Source organism: Carcharodon carcharias, chromosome 6 (assembly GCF_017639515.1).
Source record: "Carcharodon carcharias isolate sCarCar2 chromosome 6, sCarCar2.pri, whole genome shotgun sequence".
Lineage (NCBI taxonomy): Eukaryota > Metazoa > Chordata > Chondrichthyes > Lamniformes > Lamnidae > Carcharodon > Carcharodon carcharias.
This window is the reverse complement of record NC_054472.1, coordinates 89,211,708-89,235,427: the sequence shown is the minus strand read 5'-3', so window position 1 is coordinate 89,235,427 and position 23,720 is coordinate 89,211,708. Positions and strand designations below refer to the sequence as shown.

The following is a 23,720-nucleotide window of genomic DNA, read 5'->3' as shown; positions in this document are numbered from 1 at the left end:
TAGAACAGAGATGAGGAGAAACTTCTTTAGGCAAAGAGTGGTGAATCTATGGAATTCTTTGCCACAGAAGGTTGTGTACTTAAGATGGAGATAGATAGGCTCTTGATTGGTAAGGGGATCAAAGGCTACGGGGAGAAGGCAGGAGAATGGGGTTGAGAAACTCATCAGCCATGATTGAATGGCGGAGCAGACTCGATGGACGAAATGGCTTAAGATCTGCTCCTATTTCTTATGGTCTTATCATGCCGTGAGTGATGGCCACTACCATGCACTAATTATTTCTTCTTGCTTTAGCGGACACATCTGGGAAACAGCCAGCGGAATCCACGACTCAGGTCCTCACAAAAGCCCTGAAGATACCTCAGAAGAGGAATCTGCTGAAACCCTCATTGAAGACCCATCTCTTCGCTCACCCACACCCTCCACCAGCGCAATAGCACACACCTCGGTGGGACCAAGCTTTAGAGTAGCCTCAGTGTCACAATCTGGTGAGCACATTGCACCGAGGTGATAGGCTTATCATTGCTTCCAGAATGTCCTGGACCGGCGGCACAGAGTTTCATCATTGTGTGTGTGCTCCCAGCACCTTCAAGGTGCAGCTGGCCCCCATCTCATCAGCATCTGTATCCAGTGACAATGTGGGACTGTAGGGTTCAACACACAAAGGATGCCATGGGATCAGGGAAAGTTAAAGTTTCCCCGCCGCATCTCCATGATATGACCCTGTTCACAGAGCGCAAGTGAGGGGTCAGACATTCACATAAGATATTTGAGGGTTTATGGAGTGTCCCCACTGCATGTTGTCACCATCCGCCTAAAATGTAGGAGTATGGGCATCCGCTATCTCCATGACAGGAGCCCGATCACAGAGGGTATACGTGCTGCCAAACTGCCAGACAGGAGTCAAATGGATGCAAAGTGAGGATCTACGGTGACTCCTCACTGCATGTCATCATCATCCTCCAAGAATCTAGCAGCTATGAGGGCCCTCCTGAGCGTGCCTGCCTTGTCTGGCCAGCGCAATGATCTCATCACCGTCATCCTCGCCCGAGAGGACCTCCTCACCCTCATCCCCATTGACATCCACGTCATCAGAGGAGATGTGCAGCTTCTTCATCTCCTCCTCAGCAAAACATCAATCTATATTGCAGGGCTCCACCATACTGGTCCAAGCACCGGGACCTCAGTTTCAACATTCCGATGGTTTGCTCCACCAAGGCACAAGTTGCAGCATGAGCCTCGTTGCAGCCTTCTGCTGCTGCACTCTGAGGCTGCTGGATGGGTGTCATCAGCCACATCTTCTGCAGGCAGCCCTTATCCCCTCAAGGAGCCAACCCTGCAGCCTCTCTAGACTCTGGAAGACATCTCAAGGATCTGGGACCTACTGAGAATATAGGAGTCGTGGACACTCCCTGGGAACCATGCGCAGACCTGCAGGATGCATTTGCGGTGGTCATGCACCAGCTGAATATTCAGCGAGTGGAAGCCCTTGCAGTTGATGTAGTTAGCCACTTGTTGCCACAGAGGTCTGTACGCCACATGACTGCAGTCGATGGCATCCTGCACCTGTGGAAAACCTGAGATCTGGGCAAATCCCAGCACTCTTGCATCCTGGCTTTCCCGATCCCGGGTGAAATACAAAGTTATATGCCTTTGTAAAGATGGCGTCCGTGACCTCATGGGTGCATTTGCACATGGAGGCTTGCAATATCCCAAAAAGGTCACCCGTGGAGCCCCTAAAGGAACCACTAGCATTAAAATTAAGCTTTCACAGGCACTGGATGCCCTTTATGTCCCCATGGCACCAAATCCTGCAGCAAGTGGACATGCCCAGTCTTCAGCAACACTGGCTCTTGCTCATTTGCAGGAATGACAAGTGCCATCTATAGACCCTGGGTCTAGCTAGGCACCGACAAACAACAGTACACTGTGGGTCTTCAGCAGCATAGGCAGGAGACCCAGTCGCCCCTTCTTCCTGAGGGTGCTGCTCCTCCTTCTGCCCAGCCATCCACCTCCGTTGCTCTCTTCTCCATCACTCTCTGTAAGCCATGAGGCATACAGCCAAGTCACCAGGCTCCATGCTCCTGATGCACTACCAGAGTTTAGTGCGCAGCATGGTTGCCCGAAAACCCACTCATCTCTGTATGACTGATGGGCAGCAGCTTTGCCCACTGGATTGCAAGCTGTGCCTCAGCTCAGGCATTCTCCTAAACTGCACTGCAAGGTTGTGATGTTAGCTTGAACCATGGGAGAGATTGGTCCAAACCTGAATGATGACATTGCAAGGGGCTGTGAGTGCCTCCGCCAATGACTGCTCCATGGCCAGATTTCACAAAGAGATTGTGCAACAAGCTCAGTCATCCAATTTTCTGCAGCCCACTAAAATACTCATTAGCTTGAAGTCTGTGCCTGAGGGGTGAAACTTTTAGGTGCATTTGTTGGCACTTTCGGGCTTCTGCGTCACTTGAGTGGGCAGACAAGCTAGAGGCCTGACTCCAAGCATGTCAATGTGGCTGTGCCTAAACTGTCTCAGCTGCGGAAGAATGGTCACTTTATACAAGGTTTCATTAATGCGTTGCCGCTTCCCTCCCACCATCCACACGTGCTTGTGCATTAACATGCAATGTAGCCCTTGCCCCGGCACCGCACTGTCAGCCAGCTGGGAAAGAGTGACTTGTCTGCGGCCTTGCCCAAATGCGCAGTGCCTCAACCTTGAAGTCCAACAGGCGCCCCTCACAACCACTGCGCAACGTTACTATGCACTCACCTCAGTGTTCCCCTCGAATGCTGCTCACCAGGTGCACACCTTATAAATTCTGCTGTGAAACAGATCAGCGTGCAATCACACCGACTTGCACGGATGATCCAGCATGGGGGAATGATTCTAGCATGCAGGGCTTATAATGACATCTAGATGTATTAAAACAAAGTTCCTAACGTGTGGCAGCAGGAAACACGGCCCGCCATTGATGGGCGGAACGGATGATTGTAAACTAGTTTCATGATAGTGTAAAACTGTTTTTTGGCCTTCCTATCATATTGTCTACTCATGCCTGGCATGACACCCGACGCCAACGGGCATGCAAATTCCATCCATAGCGTTCAGGCCATTGGTCAAAGCAAATATATACTGTTACCTGCCAAATCATCGATTTCTCATGCAGGTGGCCACTCTTTCTACTGAATGTGGCTGCACCTGAACTGTCTCAGTTGCAGAGGAATGGTCACTTTATACAAGGTCACTAATGCATGGCCACTTCCCTCCCACATTTTCTGTTCATGTTCCAGAATAGTCCTCTTCAGTACCTGTGTCCAGCTGAGCAGAGCTTATGAGTGCCTTGCGGCCTCCGGAAGGAACTCTCCACTGCTGTGGACGTGAGGGGGTGCCTCGAGGAGATAGGAATGAATGGAGATGCACAGTATATTGGTCAAAGGAGTGCTGTGCAAGACAATGCTGGGAAAATCAGTGTTGGAGATGGCACCTGAAAGTAGGACTCCACTCACCTTTCCACCCCCACCCCCTTGAGGTCATTGAACTTCTTGTGGTACAGAATCTGGGGACCTCCCCTGATGCTGTCGATGACAACTTGTATTGATAGTGTCTTTAATATAAGGAAATGTCCCAAGGCACTTCACAGAGACTTTATAAAACAAAATGAGATCGAGCCACGTAAGAAATTGATAGAGCAGATGAAGGGGCAGATTTTATCAAATGTCTTAAAGGAGGAAATCAAGGTAGAGACGTGGAGAGGTTGAGATAGGGAATTCCAGAGCATAGAGCTTAGGCGACTGAAAATACAGCCATCAGTGCTGGAACAATTAAAATTTGGGATGCTCAAGAAGAATTAGAGAAGCGCAGATATTTTGTAGGACTGGAGGAGATTACAGAGGTAGGGAGGGGTTGGGTCACTGAGGGATTTAAAAAAACCGGATGGGAATAAAACCAAGACTTGTCCTATGAGTTTGGCTTCTTCCATCCACAGAATCACTGCAGTCTCTCACAACCTGCAGCAAGATCTCTAGGGAAGAATCAGAGAACAGGCAGGGGGAAGGGTGCAGGCTTCACATGAAAGACAAAGTGGGTTCCATTGTCATTTTCTGGAGCAATAGCAACAGCTACTCTTATGCTCCCACTCCTTGCAGTCCACTCATGTTAGGCCCAGGTGTGGAGGTGCTACTGGTCATCCTCTTTCATTCTGTTCTGTCTTGCTTCCATTCTGTGCTTTCTGAAGCCTGAAGAATCGATGCAGGATGCAGCCATTCTGATCCCTGCCAAGGTTCCTTTAACTAGAAATCTTTCCATTAACAAGAATGGATCATCACTATGCCCACATATCCAAAATTCTTTCAATCTGTCTTGAATATACTCAATGATTGAGCCTTCATAGCCCACTGGAGTAAAGAATTCCAAAGATTCACCACCCTTTGAATGAAGAAATTCCTCCTCATCTCAGTCCTAAATGGCCTACCTCTTATTCTGAGACTGTGACCCCTGGTCCTAGACCCCTAGCCAGGGGAAACATCCTTCCTACATCTAGCCTGTTGAACCCTGTAAGAATTTTGTACACTTCCAATGAGATCACCTCTCATTCTTCTAAACTCTAGAGAATATGACCATACAAATTAAGAGGTGTAGGCCATTTGGCCCCTCGAGCCTGCTCCACCATTCAATAAGGTCATGGCTGATCTGATTGTGGCCTCAACTCCACATTTCTGTCTACCCCCCATAACCTTTGAATTCCTTGTTAGTCAAGAATCTATCTGCCTCTGCCTTAAAAATATTAATTGACCCTGCCTCCACTACTTTCTGGGGAAAAGAGTTCCAAAGATTCACAACCCTCTGAAAAATGTTTCTTCTCATCTCCTTAAATGAGAGGCCCCTTATTTTCAAACTGTGTCTCCTAGTTCTAGTCTCTCCCACAAGTGGAAACATCCTTTCAGTGTCCACCCTGTAAAGTCCCCTCAGGGTCTTATGGGCAGAATCTTGCTCTTGTAGGGCAGGCTCGGCGGGGCTGGTCAGGAAGCTGGCCGCTGCAACATTTGAGGCAGGAAGGCAATTTCATGCTGGTGGGCCAATTAAGGCCCGCCCAGCATAAAACATGAAGAGTAGTGCTGCCTGTGATTGGGTTGGGGGGTGGGGCAAGAAAGAGAGAGAGAGAGAGGGAGAGAGAGAAAAAGAAAAAGAAAAAGTGAGAGAGAGAGAGAGAGAAGTGTGAGAAAGAGAGAGAAAAAAGAGAAAAAAAAGAGAAGAGAGAGAAAAAAGAGAGAAAAAAATGAGAGAAAGAGAGGTGCGCACTTCATAATCGTCCTGTGGCACAGGTCTGCCTCAGGGAGATGGAGTTATAAAAAGTAAATAAAGAAATTAAAATTGTAATAAAATATGTACCCTCATGTGACTGTCACATGAGCAGGGACATGTTATTATTTAAATTTTTTTATTTTATTTTTATTTGCTTTAGGAAACCTCATCCTGCCTGTGGATGAGGTTTCCTAAAAAGTGTGTTGGGAGAAAATTAAAAATGCTAAAAAGAGAACACTAAGAATTTACTGAAGAACACTTAAAATCTCCAAACAGCTATTGATGCTAAACCTATTGACAGCTGAGGGTAAGCAGGTGTATGTTGCACACAAAGGGGCCTTGAGTTTGTGAGATTTACACAGTTTCAAAAGATGAGCTAATATCCAGTCACAGGCAGAACAAGTCAAGTGGTGCAATGGTGCGTTGAAGCCTTGAGAGCTGGACTGGGGATAAACATAACACAAAGTTAGATTAGGTATACTCCTCGCTCAGATAGGGACAGGCAGATGGTTTAGCTTAGATATGGGAGGACATAAAAAGAGAGGGCTTTGACGGAACACAAACAGTCCTGAGTTATGAGAATCAAGGTCTTTGCGTACTTGTTTTAATTTTGATTGGATAATATAATTATGTATACACCCTTTAGAATAATTTGTTAGCAAAATCACATGCTTATGTACTCAATAGGATAATTTTAACATGATACCTGTGTGTCTGTTACTGATTGGATGTATTCAAATGTACTCAAATGTATTGTGATAAGAAAAAGTACAAAAATAGTGAAATGTAATCAATCTGGGAGGGAGCTGGGTCATTTTCAGGAATGATTGCGGCTCCCTTGCATATTCTTGAATAAACCGGTGAAAGGAAGCCCGAGTCTCTGTGGTCGTTGTGTGATCGGGGATTGTAGTTTCTCCTCTTCAACTGGCCTTTGTGGTAGTTGCAGGGTTGGAGGGAATACCCTCTTCAGGTTCAAAGGCCGCTTGGCCTTTTCACCTGCCCACCAACCATAAGGTTGGATGAGCAGCAAAAAATTTAACCTCATTGATAATTTAATGGCTATAACAGGGCTTTTCATTGTCAGCAGGCGCGCTGCTGACTCCAGTGTGCGCCCGTCGAACAAAACATCGTATGACTGCACGTTGACATCGGGATGCTCCCCCAACGTCAACACACGTCATTTCACACTCGAGCAGGTCAGGCGAGCATCCCGATGTCATTTCACACTCCAGCAGGTTGGGCAAACTAAAAATTTTGCCATTATATATATATGTCCTTTCTTAAATAAGGAGACAAAACTGTACACACTATTCTAGATATGGTCTCACCAGCTGTGCAGCTGTGGCAAAACGTCCCTACTTTTATATTCCATTCCCCTTACAATAAATTACAACATTCCATTTGCCTTCCTAATCACTTGCTGTACCTGCATACTAACTTCTCGATTCATGTACCAGGACACCAGGATCCCTCGGTGCCTCAAAAGTTCGGCAATCTCTCTCTATTTAAATAATATTTTTCCTGCCAAGGTGGGCAAGTTCACATTTTCCCACATTCCACTCCAGCTGTCACAATATTTGCCCACACATAACCTATCTAGAACACTTTGCAAACTCATGTCCTCTTCACAACTTACTTTCCTACCTATCTTTGTGTCATCAGCAAATTTAGCAGCCATACATTCAGTCCCTTCATCCAAGTCATTGATATGAAATGTAAATAGTTGAGGCCCAAGCACCGATCCCTGTGGCACTCCACTCATCACATCTCGCCAACCCAAAATTGACCTATTTATGCCTACTGTTTCCTGTTAGTAACTAATATTCTATCCATGCTGTGTTACCCCATACACCATGAGCTCTTATTTTGTGAATAACCTTTAATGTAGCACCTTATTAATCTAATTACAGCACATTCACAGGTTCCCCTTTATCCATGTTGTTTATTCCACAAACAACTCCAAAAAAAGTCAAATGTGATTTCCCTTTCAAGAAACCATGTTGACTCTGCCTGATTGCATTGAGATTTTCTACATAACAGATGACTGGCCTGTAGTTTCCTGCTTTCCGTCTCCTTCCATTCTTGAATAGAGCAGTCACATTCGCTATTTTCCAATCTGATGGGGCCTTTCCAGAATCTGGGGAATTTTGGAAAATCCTAGCAGTCATTGCTTTTAAGGCTCTCGGATGAAGTCCATCAGGACCTGGAGATACATCAGCTTTTAGTTCTAATAATTTTCTCAGTACCCTTTCCCTGGTGATTGTCATTGTCTTCCAGTTAATCCCTCCCTTTCACTTCCTGATTCACAATTATTTCTGGGATGTTATTTGTATCCTATACAGTGAAGACAGATACAAAATCTCTGTTCAATTTACCTGCCACTTCCCTATTTTCCATTACTAATTCCCCATTCTCACTCTCTAGAGGCCAAATGCTCACTTTACTTACTCTTTTCCTTTTTAAATACATGCACTGTTTTTATATTTCTAGCTAGTTTTCTCTCTCATTCTATTTTCTCCTTCCTTATTAATCTTAGTCATTCTTTGGGCAGAATATAAAGAATAGTAATCTTCTGACCTGCCACTCATTTTTGCAGATCTTAGTGCTTTTTCTTTCAGTTTGATTATTTCTTTGCCTTCCTCATTTAACCACAAATGATGCATCCTTCTCATACATTCCAGTGAGAAAGAAAGATTGTATCTTTTGAGTATTCTGAAATATCCCCTTAAATGTCTACCATTGCATCTCTACTGACCTATCCCTTAACCCACTTTCCCAGTTCACTTTAGCCAGCTGTCTTCATGCCCCCATAATTGCCCTTAAGTTTAATAATACGCTAGTCTTAGATCCACTCCTCTCTCCCTCAAACTGAATGTGAAATTCAATCACATTATGATCACAATTATACCACCTAGGGGCATCTTCACTGAGGTAATTAATTCATCCCATCTCATTGCACCTTACTAGGTTAAGTATAGCCTGCTCTCTGGTTGATGCTAGAATGTGCTGCTCTAAGAAATTATTCCAAAAGCACTATGAATGCATCATCCGGACTACCTTTGACAATGTGATTTGTTCAATCTATATGCAGATTAAAATCACTCATGCTGCTTATTGCTGTACTTTCCTCACAAGCTTCCAGTGTCTTTTTGTGTATACCCCATCTTACTGCGTAGTTCTGTTAGAGGGCCTATAAACGAGTCCCACAAGTGACTTCTCATCTCTACCCAAACTGATTCTATATCTTCATCTCCAGAACGAAGGTCACCTTTCTGTATTGTACCAATGTCATCCTTAATTAACTGAGCCACTCCTCCACCTTTTCCTAGCTTCCTGTCCTTCCTGAATGTCATGTACCCTTGAATATTCAGCTCCCAGTCTTTGTCATCCTGCAGCCATGTATCTAATGGCTATCAGATCATACATATTCATTTCTATTTCTGCTGCCAAGTCATCTTTTATGAATGCTAAGTACATTCAGATGGAGCCTTTAGTTCTCTCTTTTTACTTGTTTTGTAACTTCTAGCCTTATCTACCGGTACACTCTTAGGTTTTTACACTCTGTCCATTCCTGCCACATTGATAATTTCCCTTATTCCTTGCCTTGCTTTATTGCCTTGTTTTCTTTATTTAATTTATCACATCTTCCCAAACTTGCCATCTCTAATTAGTTTAATGCCCTTTTTACTGCTCTAGGTATACAACTTGCCAAAACACTTGTCCCAGCACGGTTCAGGCGAAGACCATCCCAATCATACAGCTCCCACTTTACCCAGTAGTGGTGACAATGCCCCATGAATTGAAACCCAAATCCCCTTCTCAAACCTTTGAGCCACACGCTGATTTACCCAATGCCAATTTGCTTGTGGCTCAGGTAGGAATTCAGGGATTATCACCTTTGAGGTCCTGCTTTTTAATTTAGCCCCCAGGTCCTCATACTGCCTCAGCAGAAACTCTTTTCTATGTCTACCTATGTTAATACCTATATGGCCATTGGATCCACCCCCTCCAACTGCAACTTCCTCTCCAGTTCAGAGCAGATGTCCTGAAGTTTGGCAATGGGCAGGCAACACAGCTGTCTGGATTCTCACTCTCAGATGCAAAGAATTGTGTCTATCCCCTTGACTATACGGTCCCCAACCACCACTACATTCCTATTAACTCCCTGTTCCTGTACCATGGTACCATGATCAATTTGCTCATCCATCCTGAAGCCACAACTTCCATTCATACAGGCTGCAAGAACCTTGAATCTGCTGGACAATTGCAAAGGCTGGGCTCTTCCACTTCTTCCTTCTGGGTCCCCATACCTGCCTCACTTGCAGTCACATCCTCCTGTCCCTGACCAAATCAGATGACCTCATCCTAAGGGGTGTGACCACCTCCTGGCACTAAGTGTCCAGGTAACTTTCCCCCTCCCTGATGCATCACAACATCTGCAACTTGGCCTCCAGCTCAAGCCACAGACACTTTGCAGATACGTTTGCCCTGGATCACCCCAATGTCCTGGAAATCCCACATTCTGCAGTCGCAACACATCACCTGCCCTGCCATCTTTGTGTTTTAATTAATTTATCCTTAATTAATAATTAATAAACACTGCTACTCCAATAACCTTGACTACTGCTAGCAAACCTTACTACAACTAACAAAACCCTATTATTACCAATAAATTATATAAGTTTTGAAGGTAAACGAGCAAAATATTCACCAGCCAATCACATTTTCCTTTTATAACACACTTTGATTTCTCTCCGAACACGGTCGCTCCGCTTGAACCCACAAACCGGACTGAATTGGATAGCTCTTCTAGGTGATGGTTACTGACTCCAGGTCCTATTTTCGCTCGCTCTTGTATGTGGTAGTAACTACCTCCAGATTCTCTTTATCCCCTCTGCTCTCCAGCTGGCCAGTCTCATCCCAGTCTCCTCAAAGGACAATTCCAGCATTCATTCTGGTGAACCTTCTATGGCATGTATATCCTTTCTTAGGCAAGGGGGGGCAAAACTGTACACAATGCTCCCGGTTTAATCTCAGCAAGGCTCTATACAACTGCAACAAAGCTTCTTTAATCCTGTACTCAAATCCTCTTGCAATAAAGGCTAACATAGCATTTGCCTTCTCAATTGCTTGTGGAACCTGCATGTTAACTTTCAGTGACTTATGAACAAGAACATCCGGGTCTCTTTGGACATCAACGCTTCCCAATCTCTCCCCATTTAAGAGATATTCTGCATTTCCATTTTTCCCATGTTATAACTTCACATTTTTCCACATTGTGTGCCATCTGCCATGTTCTTGCCCACTCACTCAGCTTGTCTAAATCTCCTTGAAACCTCTTAACATCCTCATCACAACACATTCCCACCAGGTTTTGTCTCATCAACAAACTTGAAAATATCACATTTGATCCCATTGATCACATTCAAATCATTTATTTTGATTGTGAATAGCCCAAGCACTGATCTTGGGCACTAGTCACAGCCTGCCATCCTGAGAGTGATTCATTTATTCCTACTGTTTTCTGTCCATTAACCAATTTGTAATCCATACCAGTACATTACCCCAATCCTACATGTTCTAATTTTGCGTACTGACCTCTTGTGTGGAACCTTATCAAAAGCCTTCTGAACATCCAAATACACCACATACACTGGTTCCCCCTCATCTATTCTGCCTTCTCCTCACTCTTTAATTTATCACATCCTCGTAAACTTGATCCCTTGCCCCCAATATTTAGCTTAAAGTCCTCTATACTATAAGCCCTAGTTATACAACCTGTCAGAACACTAGTCCCAGCATGGTTCAGGTGAAGACCGTCCCAAAGGTACTAAAAAGCACCAGATTGCCAAAAGCAGCTCCCAATGGTTCAGCAGTTACCCATCTCCCCCCATGAAGAAATAAACTTTAGTTCTCCAAGGATCCCATGTCATCCAGCTACCAGCGTCAACCTCATTTCACTCAGGGAGCACTTTGTAGAATAGATCAGAAACTAGAGTAAGTTAGTTAATTAGTAAAATGGTAATTTGAGTTTCAAGTAGTAGTTATAGAAAGGGATGATAGATTTTGTTGGTATTTTCTTACGGATTTTGTTTAAAGACAGTTTGGCCATATAGACTTGAAAGTTAAGTGTGCTCATAAATGAATTTGCAACTTTTGGGTGTTGAAATACTTCTGTTTTATGAAGAACCTTGGCAGAAGTATGGAAAAGTGAAGAACTTAAGAGTGGGGAGAACAGGCAGGTGTGCTTACTTTATTTGGTGAATGAATATTTATTTATTCAAACTTATGGGCCATTAGTCATGCTACTTTTGTTCTGGCAGTTTTCTATCCTGTTCCACTTCCTTTCTTTCTTGTGCACCCTTCTGTGGGATGCACAAGCAACATTCTCTCCAACGTTTATTGGGTCGCACAGGCAATTCTAGTTAAATGTTTGGCTGCTTTAAAATTTTTTTGTCCGCCCGTTAGAGGGAACACTGCACATAAGTAAGCCATTCTTGATCTGTAAGCTCTGGTGAATTAATGTCTACACATGCAGTTAGGGATGTCTTTAGTGATGACTCCAAGAGACTCCAATCTAATCCTTTACATTTCTGTCCATATCAAAACAAAGGTATTCCTGTTGAGAAATTCATGACTACAGTGCAAAGCAGTGCCTTGAGCAGGGCTATGTAAAGAGAGTAGCAAAACTCCTGAGTCAATCCTGAAGTATTAAAAGAGTTCACTATTTAACCTTCAAAAAATAGCACACAAAATGGCTCTTCAGTGTTGTATCCATCTCAGGGGGAGCTTGCAGCAACACTTACCACTAATAGTAGAGTGGTGATCATTATTTATATGGAAATAGAGAGGGATGAGGCACAAGGCTTAACTAGATCTCTGTTTAAATATGACTAAGTTGGTTTGTGGCAGGTCTTAAGGGAATTGGTGATTTTTTTAAATGAAGGGGAATCCTGATATTTTTCAGTGGCAGATTTGAGGCAGTAGACTTGAAGAAGACATTTAACTTTGTTGACTGCTCCAAATCCATATCAAAAAACAGACAGATTCAGAAGAGAAGCCAGTTCTTTATCTCCAACAGGGTAGGGGGAATCAAACAGATAAAAAGTTCAATTGCAAATATAAAAATTGTGATCTGAATTTGGATCCACTTGCCAAAAATACACAAGAAAACCCTGAATGCAGTTAGGTCAATCAACTTTTCAAGCCATTCCCATCCACAGACTATTTGATTAAAATAAAAGCTTTTATAGAATCACATGATAGCAACAAGCTCCTCGAATATTACCCATGTGTTCTAAATGTTGTATGGTTAGTAATCTGAAGACTGCATATTGGGAACGTAAGATTTTATGGGCTGACTTTTCTGGTTGGCCATGGGAAGTGGGGGGGGGGGGGGGGGGGGGGGGGGGGAGAGAGAGACCCGATCGTCACCAGTGATCGGGTCCGCGCTGCCATTTTATGTGGACAGGCCAATTAAGGCCCAGCCAGCATAATGCGCAACTCCTGAGGATAGCAGAAGCGGGCAAGCAGCAGCAGGAATGCACTGTCCGCCAGGTCCAATGGTGACCCAGCGCCTTAAATGAAGCGCTGGCAGCCTTTGCAAAGCTGCTCACAATGGCAAGTGGAAGGGCTCACCAGAGGGTTTTTGGTGAGCAGGCCAGTCCAGAGGGTAGGCCAGTGGAACAGGCTAGGCTGGAGGGTAGGGCAGAGGACAGGACAGAAGGTAGGGCGGGGGGCCAGTGTGCCCCTCATTTTTCAGATGACTGCCTTGCTGCCTGGTGGGAGCATGGCGGGAGGTGCTGGTTCCCCAGGATGTGAGGAGGAAGCCCCACCACATCACAAAATGTGCCTGGGAGAAGGCGTCGATCTCCCGCAATGTGGTGCGATGCACCTGGATCCAGTGGCGCAAACACTTCAATGACTTGTTGCAGGGTGAGTACCATGGTGGCATTGGTCATTTAACCCAGGTCGGCTTACCACACTGCTGCCCACCCCCACCCCTCCCCAAGTCGGAGTGTAGTGACTGCATTGAATCATTGACAGCATTGTCCTTTGCTGGGTGGGCAAGCAGATACTGCCCATGCTGAGGTCAGCCTGAGAGGGTGATGAAGAGATGTGTTCATTGCCCCTGCAGCATGTGTTACACTAAGTTCCACATGACTGGTTTGGGGGCAACGTGGAGGAGCTGCACCGAGGCGCTATGTTTGAACTCCAGAACATGTCCAAGCCAGGGTGATGACACACTGGGAGGAGAGCTTCAAGGTGGCATGGCAACGAACCATCTGCTGCACTCTGCACTCCATGTGCTTGCGCCTCCTTGCTATGGAGGGATATACCGTGTGGTGCCTAATGTGATGTAGGCAGCATGTGGCCAAGTTGGTGGGGGGGGGGGGGTGGCGTGCGTGGAACAGGCCTAGCATCTTTGAGTGTTTGGCAGCGGCGGGGTGAGGCTGCACTGGAGCCCTGATATCTGGTTGGGGTGGGCTGTGTGCAAAGTGAGTCCGTGTGCAATTTGCACTAATCAATGCTCGCCTCTTATTTTCAAAAGAATGCTCATAACACAGCAGAGCATGTGAGGACTGGCAGCAGCCAGGCACAGATCGCCATTCTTAGCCAGTGGGAGCAGAAGGCCCTGGATCTGGAGAGGCGTCATGCGCTCAGGTCCACTGATGTCAGTGAGGCTGGGGTGCCACGGGCAGGTATTTATGCCCAACAGTGAGGTCAGCATTGTTCTCCCAACAGCCATAGCACTGCTGAATGTTAATTGATTTAATTTTACAACATGGCTTGACCATTGGTTATGGAAGGGTGAGGGCATAATGATCCAGGGAAACACACTGACATTGTCTCCACGTTAACTGATCCACTGTCCTTGTTCTTCCTTTCAGCATCATCAGAGCAGGGCCAGGAGGAGGAGCAGCAGAGGCCCCGTCTCACACCTGAGGGGCCTCAAGTCTCACCAGCGTCACACCATTTCTACGAGGCAGGCACCAGCGCGGATACTAGCACCTCGGTGGGATTTCGAACATCGGCTAGTGCCCTGGGGCACAGTGGTGAGGGCACTTCACAGTCGCTGGAGGAGCTGGCAGAGACAGAGTACCCATGGTGCCAGCAGTCAATTGCAAGGGATCAGGCACATGTTCAATTGGCCTCTGGAGTTGTCCACGATGCAGCAGGTGCAGGAAATGCAGCCAGGTGCGCGGGAGCACCTGGGGGAGATACATGAGGCTATGCTTGGTTTCGTCTCCGTGGTGGAGTCTACATGGACGACTGCGGAAGCAATGAGCCACATGTCCGAGCACCATGCGTCCCCATGGACAGAATGGCGTCTCTCGTGGAGAGGCTACTCCAGGAGACCCATCAGGGCTTCCTGCAGGTGCCAGGATGCCCTCACGCCAGCATTGACCTCAGCCGGTCAGTGCCAGTGTGGGAGATGGTCTAGGCATCAACGTTCCCAGCTCGGTGCCCATCCATCCACGGTGAGCAGGGAGGTCCGAAGCGACCTCATGTCGGCGCAGCAGCTGCCTGGCGTCTCTGCAGGCACCTATCAGGGCGCTCCAGATGAGGGCAGCAGCTCTCCTCCCCTCTCCCAGTGACTGTAGCATCCGGTGAGGCTGCGATGACTGGGGATATGGCCAGTTGTGGAACTGGCAGCTCCCTCCCAGGTGGGGCCAGCATGCTCCACGGGCCAGAGGATGACCGCCAAGGTCATCGAGGCCAACAGGACAGCAGAGTCAGTAGGCTGTCTCAGATGCCACTCCGAGCGATGGGGTAGCACCAAGACGCAGCGCCCGGAAATGAAAACATTAGGCACCTTAGGCACACCACGGGTTTTTCACTGATGCTTTTGTGTTGGCCCAAGATGAGGACCTTATGATTGTCCTGGTTTGTAACACTATTGACTTTTTTGGAATAAGTAGGTTTGTCTGACATATTAAATTCAGATATGTCACCATGGCTGAGGCTGCCTCTTTTCTTCTGCACATGTATGGTTTCCAAAACTGTAATGAGTGCTTTGTTGGGCATTCAGCTTTATTAAAAAAGGTCCTTAGTTACTGTTCCTAACCTGGCAGATTTTGCACTTAGGTGTTGAGTATCGAGCCTACAGCCCAGGCTTGCCCTGGTGGTCCATCTGTGGTGCGCTAGCTGAAGGTTCGTTGGATTAAAGCCTCCCGGGTGTCCCTGACTCCCTGGAGTATGCCCGAGTCAGCATCTACCCCCTCAGCAAATCCCTGTGCATGCTCATCCTTACTGCTGGACTCATCGTGTGCAGCCGCAGCCACTGCGTTGACATGTTCATCGTCCACTGCGTCGCCCCCTTTCCTGAGCGGTCCAGACATCGGAAGCACATCTCAAGACGACCGTGGTTTTCTCCACCACAGCCCTTGTGAAGGCCTGGCTTCTATTGTACCGCTGCTCAGCTTCTGTTCTTGGATGGCGGAGAGGCATCATGGGCCACCTTCCGAGGGGGTAGCCGTCGTCACCCAGCAGCCATCCATCAAGCCTGGCTGGAGCACTGAAGAGCCCCGACACATGGGAGTGTCAGAGGATGTCGGTGTCGTGGGCACTGCCTGGGTACCTTGCACCGACTTGTAGAATCAGCATCCTGTGATCACACACTATCTGCACATTCATGGAGTGGAAGCCCTTCCTGTTGACGAAGGCACCAGGCTCACCTGCTGGCACCTTGATGGCCACATGAGTACAGTCTATAGCACCCTCGACACGGGGGAAGCCAGCAATGGCCGCGAAGCCTCTGGTTCGCTGTCTGGCTTGCTTGGTCCCAAAGGAAGTGGATGAAGGTCAATGCACGCCTGAGCAGAGCATATGTAACCTGCTTGACACAAGTGTGGACAGCTGGTTGGAAGACACCGCAAAGATCTCCTAGAAGGAGTCAGAGGCATAGAAGTGGAGGGCAGCTGTGACCTTCAGAGCCATTAACATGGGGTGTCCACCCACACTGTTAGTGGAGATCTCAGGCCCGATCATCTAACAGATATAATTGACCGTCTTCCTTGAGAAATGGAGCCTCCTTCGGCACTACACCTCAGACATACTGAGGTAGCTGCTTTGCCGCCTGTATACCCTGGCAGCAGGATAGTGGTGTCTACTCCAGCCCCTTCCACCTTGGACTACCTCTTGGCCCTGCGTCCCTTGTGCCTGCGCCTGTCCTTCCAAAGGTGGCTCCCCTGGAGGCTGACTCTGCACTACTGGCCTCCTCCCCCTTCTAGCCCTCCCTTCCTCCTCAGAGGAGGTGCCTCAGGTGGAGAGTTCAGCTCCCATTCCCAGGCTAAGGGAAGGCTTCCAGAAACCTGCATGCCCAGAAAAGATTCCTCGCTGCAGAGTGCTGACCTGAAAGTTAAGAGTCCAGAAAAAGCAGCTGGGATGCGTTTTGAAGTACACACAGGCAAGTTTCAAAAACTTTCAAAAAATAAATACTTGACCGTGCACAATTGCGACCCTAGTGAGCCCTCTTGTCCCACCCATGGCTGAGGTTAATACAAATGTGTCCTAGTTGCCTGGTCATTGCACCGACCCGAAGATCGCACAACAGCCGAAAAATCGACTAGTTAGTCAAGGGCCTTAAGTGGCCCGTTAATTAATGGCAGGCGTGCATCGGACATCATCGTGCGCCCAACCAGCAAAATATTGCTATGGCATCAGGACGTTCACTTGACATCACCACATGTCATTTTACACGTGGACGTGCAGGGCCGAGCCCCACATGTCAATGGGAAAATTCTGCCATATAAAAGGCTGTTTAATGTAGAGATGGGGAAGCACAAAAGCTTTCAGAAGTAATTTTTTCCAAATATTACATGTCTATCTGGAGGAGGGAAGACCCATAGCTACTCACCCTGCATTTTCTTTTTGAACTCTCGGTGTTTGGTCTTTCCGTAACGGAGTTGTGACCAGAACTTTTTGTCCACAGACTGGAGTCGAAGTAAGTGCTGGATTATCAAGGTTCAGGTGATCATTGCCAGAGCAGATATTAAAAAACTGGGGTTTCAGGGCAGGAAAATAAAATATAAAAAAAAGGTTTAGTGCTGAAGTTTTGTGATTTTCTCATATCCACAAACAACTGCAATCATGACAAAATGACAGATAAAAATCAAATATAAAGCAGAATGCTGGAAGTACTCAGCAAGTGTGTCAGCATCTATAAAATACTGGTTAATTATCTAGGTTAAAAACTCATCACAATTGTTTTTGACACAGGGTTTACACTTGAAGTGTCAACTGCCCTGTACTCATTACACATGCTGACACACCTACTGTGATTATTTTCAGAAATTTGCTTTTCAACTACAATAAAAACACCCTTCAAATAAAAAAAAGGATACCTAGCCCATCAGCTTCTTTAAATAATGTTGTAGTCAAAAGCCGCAAACCCATTTCCATCTTAAGCTTCTGTTCTTACAATATTCATCTAGTTCCTTATGAATGATTCTAAAGAGCAAACATTTACTGCCCTAGGCAGCAACCTATTCGTAAATTAACTGCATGTATGAAATTCTTTCCTACTTATTTGGCTAATTGCTTCCTAATCTTAAAGCAATCTTGTACAATTGTTAGTTGTTTAAAATAAGTCAGTTAAATCTAGTTTAAATATGCTACACTTACATTTTTTTCTGTACTAAGTTAAACCACATCTAAACAGAAAATTTAAATAATGTTAAAAACTAAAATGACAAAAGATTCTGAATGTAAACAGTGATGTCTGCTTATTACATTTGTTCTGAGAGTTCTACCTGAGAAGGAGAAAATGGCAGTGTTTTTACTGGAGTACTTTTTGGGCTCGTTGTGCTATTGTCCATGAAGGAAATACTGTTACAATCACTGGATGGAGACGGGCCAAGCCGAAGTCTCTTTTTCCTCCTTAAAATAGTTGGCGGTGTACTGAACTTGGCAACGATAGGGGACGTTATAGGAATGAGTTCACCCTGCCCACTGCTGTTGCTGCAAGTACTTCTGCTCAGATCTGAAATGGCATGGCCATCAAAGCGATAACCTATTCCACCTCTGCGCTGCAAACGTTCAAATTTAGCTGGAGTCTGTTTAGCAGGTGTCTTTTCATTGACTTCAGAGAAGTCAAAGTTGGTTAGCTCATTCCACACTACAGAATCCTGAGAAGAAGGAAAAAGCTAGTTACACTCAAACAACAAAATCCATAATAAAAGGTTTCATGTTAATTCACATTTAGACACAGCAGTCTGGTCGTCAAATAATAATGCAGGATACACAACCTTTTTTAGTTAGCATTCTTAAATAAATTTTCTAGATCACACAAGTCCTTTTATTGGTGCATAAGAGAGAGAGAGGAAGAAGGTTGTTGCAATTTGAATACAAGTAGATTGATGTCATCATATTCTATTGTTATGGTTACAGTAGTTGTTTAGTTCTACATTATTATTGAAGATAGAGGTCTGTTGGTGATAAATATCCAAATTCAGAATCTTCAGGTTCCACGTACAATTGATTACACACAATAAAACCTTTGAAGAAAAATAGAAGCACAAATAAGCAAGTACTTAATTTTTTTTAAAAAAATGTCAAATAGTTAACTGTAGTTTATACGGTAACAAGTTACAACTTTATTTGAAATTATTGCTGTTATAGCCAGTTTAGCTACTTTAAATTAAAAACGAGTGCCTCTCTCACACTTACTATAATTGGTTCAATTTGTATTTCAGTTTGCCTCATAACGTCTCATAATTTTCTTACATTAGGGTTAATTTAAACCTTTCAGCATAAAACTGGCAGGAGGGAGGAGAGCAAGAGAATCAGATGAGTGAATTTCTCAAGTTGCTTGTCAATTGCACGTGGCAGGCAAGCCAACAGCACTGAAATTGACTCCTGTAAGCTGCTCAGCAATTAGAAGGTGGGAAATTGGGCACTGCTACAGGTTCTTAAGATTTTACTGCAGCTTAAACAGCAGATGGTATTTTGTGCTAGGCCAGTTAAGCAATACTGCAGAGATGCAGGAAGATGCCTGAAATAAAGAAGAATTTTAGAAATAGTGGTGAAGAAAGGTCATGGCAGGAAAAGGACCTCAACCTCTCACAGGTGTAAATAGATAATGGCAAAAGGTGGCAAAATGTGAGAATGTGAGCAGAATTTTGTCCAGGACTTGGTAGCTGCGCTGTGGGAAACTTAACCATCTCACCAAGAGTACTACAGCAAATTCCCCTTCACATTTTATTCTTTCTGCACAGCCCCACAGGCCCCTACTTATGCCTCAATGTAATCAACTTCCTCTTCCCTACTTCCTCTAGTTTTCCATTAGTTAAAAGAGAAGTTGTCACTCATCTCTTTCCTTCTTCACTCAAAAGCTGTTGCTACTGCCCTCAAAAATACCTCTGGTTGGTCACACATGCTGCTTCTTTCTGTCATCATCTATACTAGGAGGAGCTGGCTCATTATAAGGTTGAAATCCCTTGCCTAGTGCACAAAATAACCCATGTCCACTCTTGTTGCTAGAGAGGTTTGCACACAACAACCAGCACAAGAGGTCCTGTCACCTTGCAAAACCTCACTCCTATTAAAGAGATTGTCACTGACATAACAGGAAGGCATATAGCAGTAAACATTGGCAATGATATAATATTGAGCCTTCTCTGGGTTATTATGTCTAATTCAAGATCCCTGATCCTGATCTGTGCTATATGATTGATCCTGGAATATTATGGGAAGAAAGAGAATTCAAGGTAAAGAAAAAGAATCCAATCACAAGAAAATAATCCAGCCGCCAGAAAAGCATTATTGAAAACAAATAAAAATAATGAATAAAAAAATTACTGAAAATACAGAAATTTTAAATAAAAGGTTTTGAAGTGGGGACTGCCATTTTTACTGCAGGCAAACTACAAATTTACAGATGGAAACAAAAATTTCTACACAAGATAAACAAACTTTGCATAATACATATGGAAATGGTAAATTAAAACAAGTATTAAAAGTGCACAAACCATTGTTAAGTACCATTATTATACGGTAGAGAAATCAATTTCATATTAGGTGACGACAATTATAGGAGGTGACAAACTTACTGCTTCAATTAATTCAAATGTCTTAGCAAAATCAGGAATTGAATGTAGTGTATTGAGGACTGAATTCTCCTCCTGTGCAAGAAAACGGTTGAGGGATGCCTGCTGCACAGGTGTGCTTGTCCCCTGGAGCTGCTCCTTGGTACAAATTTCAGTTGCTTTATCCTCAAGGCTACTCAAGGTACTGGACAAACTTTCATCACCAAAAAAACTTCTTGACCAGCAGGTGAAGTCAGTAGTCTCTTGTGACTAAACAAAAGAATTAAACAAAAAGCAGCTTACTCTAAAGTATATATGTTTGCAATAAAGTTCAGAATTCTATTTTTAAACATAATTATATATAAGACTTTGCAGAAGCAATTATTTGATCCACCATTGCCAATCCACCAAAATAGTTCCCCATCAAAACAAAATACTCCACATTCCAGAAAGAGGCATCACAATCCAAGTAGATTAATACCTAAATTATGTACTGTTGATAATATTGTTAACCTTGGCAATTCTAAATGATCTTACTTTTTTTAAAAAAAAGTATTTTTAGTTACAAAATATTTAGTTATAAATGATCATTGAAAACACTAAGTCGAATTTAAATAAACAATCTGAATGTTATACAGTTGAATACAAAAATGTTTTAGCTTCTGAACAGTTGCCTCCATGACATTTAAAATATACTGTTTGTCAGGTCATAATGTTAGACATACCTGTACAAATATTGATAAATAATAATAATGTTATGTAACTCTATAATGTAATCAAAAATTTAAAGACTCAACATTTAACTGAAATTCTAACTATGTAATATGGGTTATGACTACAATTCTAATCAAGTACATTGATTGAAGGTTTCAATTTCCTCAATCTGAATTGAAAACTAATGTGTGAGGAACACTAAACACACATTTCTGGGCAATCCAACATCATTTTTAAGCAATACATGTTTCACAACAAATCTCCAAATGCAGCTACCAAATGAGAGATAAAATCACCATAAATGTTTGCAAAAGTTGTGTAATATTTTGTGTCATATAGACCAGTATGTTAGACTCCTTAAACAGCATTCCTAGTGATTTCTACAGTGTTAACCAGCCTCGCCAAGGGTTCAATTGCCAACAGCAGTTTTTCTTGAGTCATCCTTATTTCTGAATGCGTGAAACATACAACATTTGACAAATAGTTTTCTTTAGTTTCACATTCAAATTATAACTGAAGGCAGGTGCTTTAAGTGCTTACTTATCTGATTACCAAAAGGCATAGTCAGTTGCTAAAAAATAAACAGAGCACCTGTACTTGCAGTAAATTTAATCTTACCCAAACAATTTTCTATCCAATTATATATGAAAAAAACAAATTTTATGTCCAAATATAAATTTGACATGTTTTCCCCCAATGGGCTACTTAATTCAGAATTTTGATCATATACTTTGTTTGAGCAATCTTTACCACTACCAGCAAACTGCATGTGACTATGACAAAGGTAAACTAACCATCCTTCTCTGCTTGCTTGCAGCCTTTGACATAGTTGACCACCCCATACTCCTCCAATGACCCCCACCCAGCACTTGCCTGGTTCCAGTTTTATCTAGTTGTAGTCAGAATATCACCTGCAATGGCTTTTCTTCCCACTTTCACATCATTAGCTCTGGTGTACCCCAAAGGTCTATCCTTGGCCCCCTCCAATTAATCTACATGCTGCTTCTCAGCAACACCACCTGAAAACACAAGCTTTCACATGTATATAGACGACATTCACTACCAACACTGTGGCTAAATTATCACTCTTTCCCCAGCACCCAATACTGGACGAGCAGATATTTCCTCCAACTAAATATTGGGAGGACTGAAGGCATTGCCTTCAGTCCCCGCTATACTCAATTCCTTAGCCACTGATGCCATTCCTTTATCTGGCCTGAGGTTGTTCACAACCTTGGTGCCATATTTAACCCAAAGGCGAGCTTCATAAGAGCAGGATATAAGAAATAGAAGCAGAAGGCCATTACGCCCCTCGAACTTGCTCTTCCATTCAATAAGATCATTGTTGATCGGATTGAGGCCTTAACTCCACTTTCCCGCCTGCCTCCCAGTAACACTCAACTCCCCTGCTGGTCAGAAATCCGTCTAACTCAGCCTTGAATATATATATTCCAATCACATATACACACCATCATTAAGACCAGCTATTTCCTCCTCCATAACACTGCCTGTCTCCACCCTGCCTCTGCTCATTGCTGCTGAAACCTTCACCCTTGCTTAATTACCGCTAGACTTGATTATTCTCACTCCTTCCATGTTCTATCCTATGAGATCATTCACAACCCCACTGTCTGTGGCCTTACTTACATCAAGTCCTGTTCACTTTAAAAAAAATTCATTAATGGAATGTGGAATAATAGGTGGGAAGGCAGGTGGTGAGGATAACACAAGGAGTCTACAGAGGGATATAGACAGGTTAAGTGAGTGGGCAAAAAAGTGGCAGATGGAATATAATGTGGGAAATAATGAGGTTATGCACTTTGGCAGGAAGAACAGGGGAGCTGAATATTATTTACATGGAGAAAGACTGCAGAAGCCTGCAGCACAGAGGGATTTGGGAATCCTTGTGCATGAATCCCAAAAAAGCAAACATACAAGTTCAGCAGATAATAGGGAAGGCAAATGGAATATTGCCCTTTATTTCAAAGAGAATGGAGTATAAGAAAAGGGAAGTCTTGCTAAAACTATACATTGCACGAGTTAGACCACACCTAGAATACTGTGAATAGTTTTGGTTCCCTTATCTAAGGAAAGATATACTGGCATTGGAGGCAGTCCAGAGAAGATTCACCAGGCTGATCCTGGGTATGGAGGGATTTTCTTATGTGGAGAGGTTGAGCCTGTTCTCATTGGAGTTTAGAAGAATGAGAGGTGACCTTATTGAAACATACAAGATTCTTAGGGGCCTTGACAGGATAGATGCCAAGAGGTTGTTTCTCCTTGTGGGAGAGTCTAGGACCTAGGACCAGAGGCATAATCTCAGAGTAAAAGGGGTGCCCATTTAAAACAGGGATGAAGAGGAGTTTTCTCTCTGAGGGTTGTCAATCTGTGAAATTATTTACCGCAGAGGGCTGTAGAGGCTGGGTTGTTAAGTATATTCAAGGTTGAGATAGGACAGATTTTTAATCAGTAAGGGAATCAAGGGTTATGGGAAAAGGCAGGAAAGTGGAGTTGAGGATTATCAGATCAGCCATAATCTCATTGTATGGCGGAGCAGGCTTGATGGGCCGAATGGCCTACTTCTGCTCCTACGTCTTATAGTCACTGCTGGCTAGGCCAGAATTTATTGCAGATTCTTAATTGCATTTGAGATGGTGGTAGTGAGCTGCCTTCTTAAA

At 44.2% G+C, this 23,720-nt stretch overlaps 1 protein-coding gene across 3 annotated transcripts in view; it reads right to left on the bottom strand.

Moving 5' to 3' along the window:
* mybl1 (v-myb avian myeloblastosis viral oncogene homolog-like 1) overlaps window positions 1–23,720 on the bottom strand; it is a 153,513-nt gene that overhangs the window by 46,313 nt on the left and 83,480 nt on the right. For all 3 annotated transcript variants that reach the window (XM_041190120.1, XM_041190122.1, XM_041190121.1), the window contains 3 exons: window positions 20,353–20,598; window positions 18,055–18,429; window positions 17,160–17,302 (listed from right to left, as the gene is read on the bottom strand). In XM_041190120.1, the coding sequence (XP_041046054.1) occupies window positions 17,160–17,302; window positions 18,055–18,429; window positions 20,353–20,598 (764 nt within the window). The remainder of the gene's footprint in view (window positions 1–17,159; window positions 17,303–18,054; window positions 18,430–20,352; window positions 20,599–23,720) is intronic.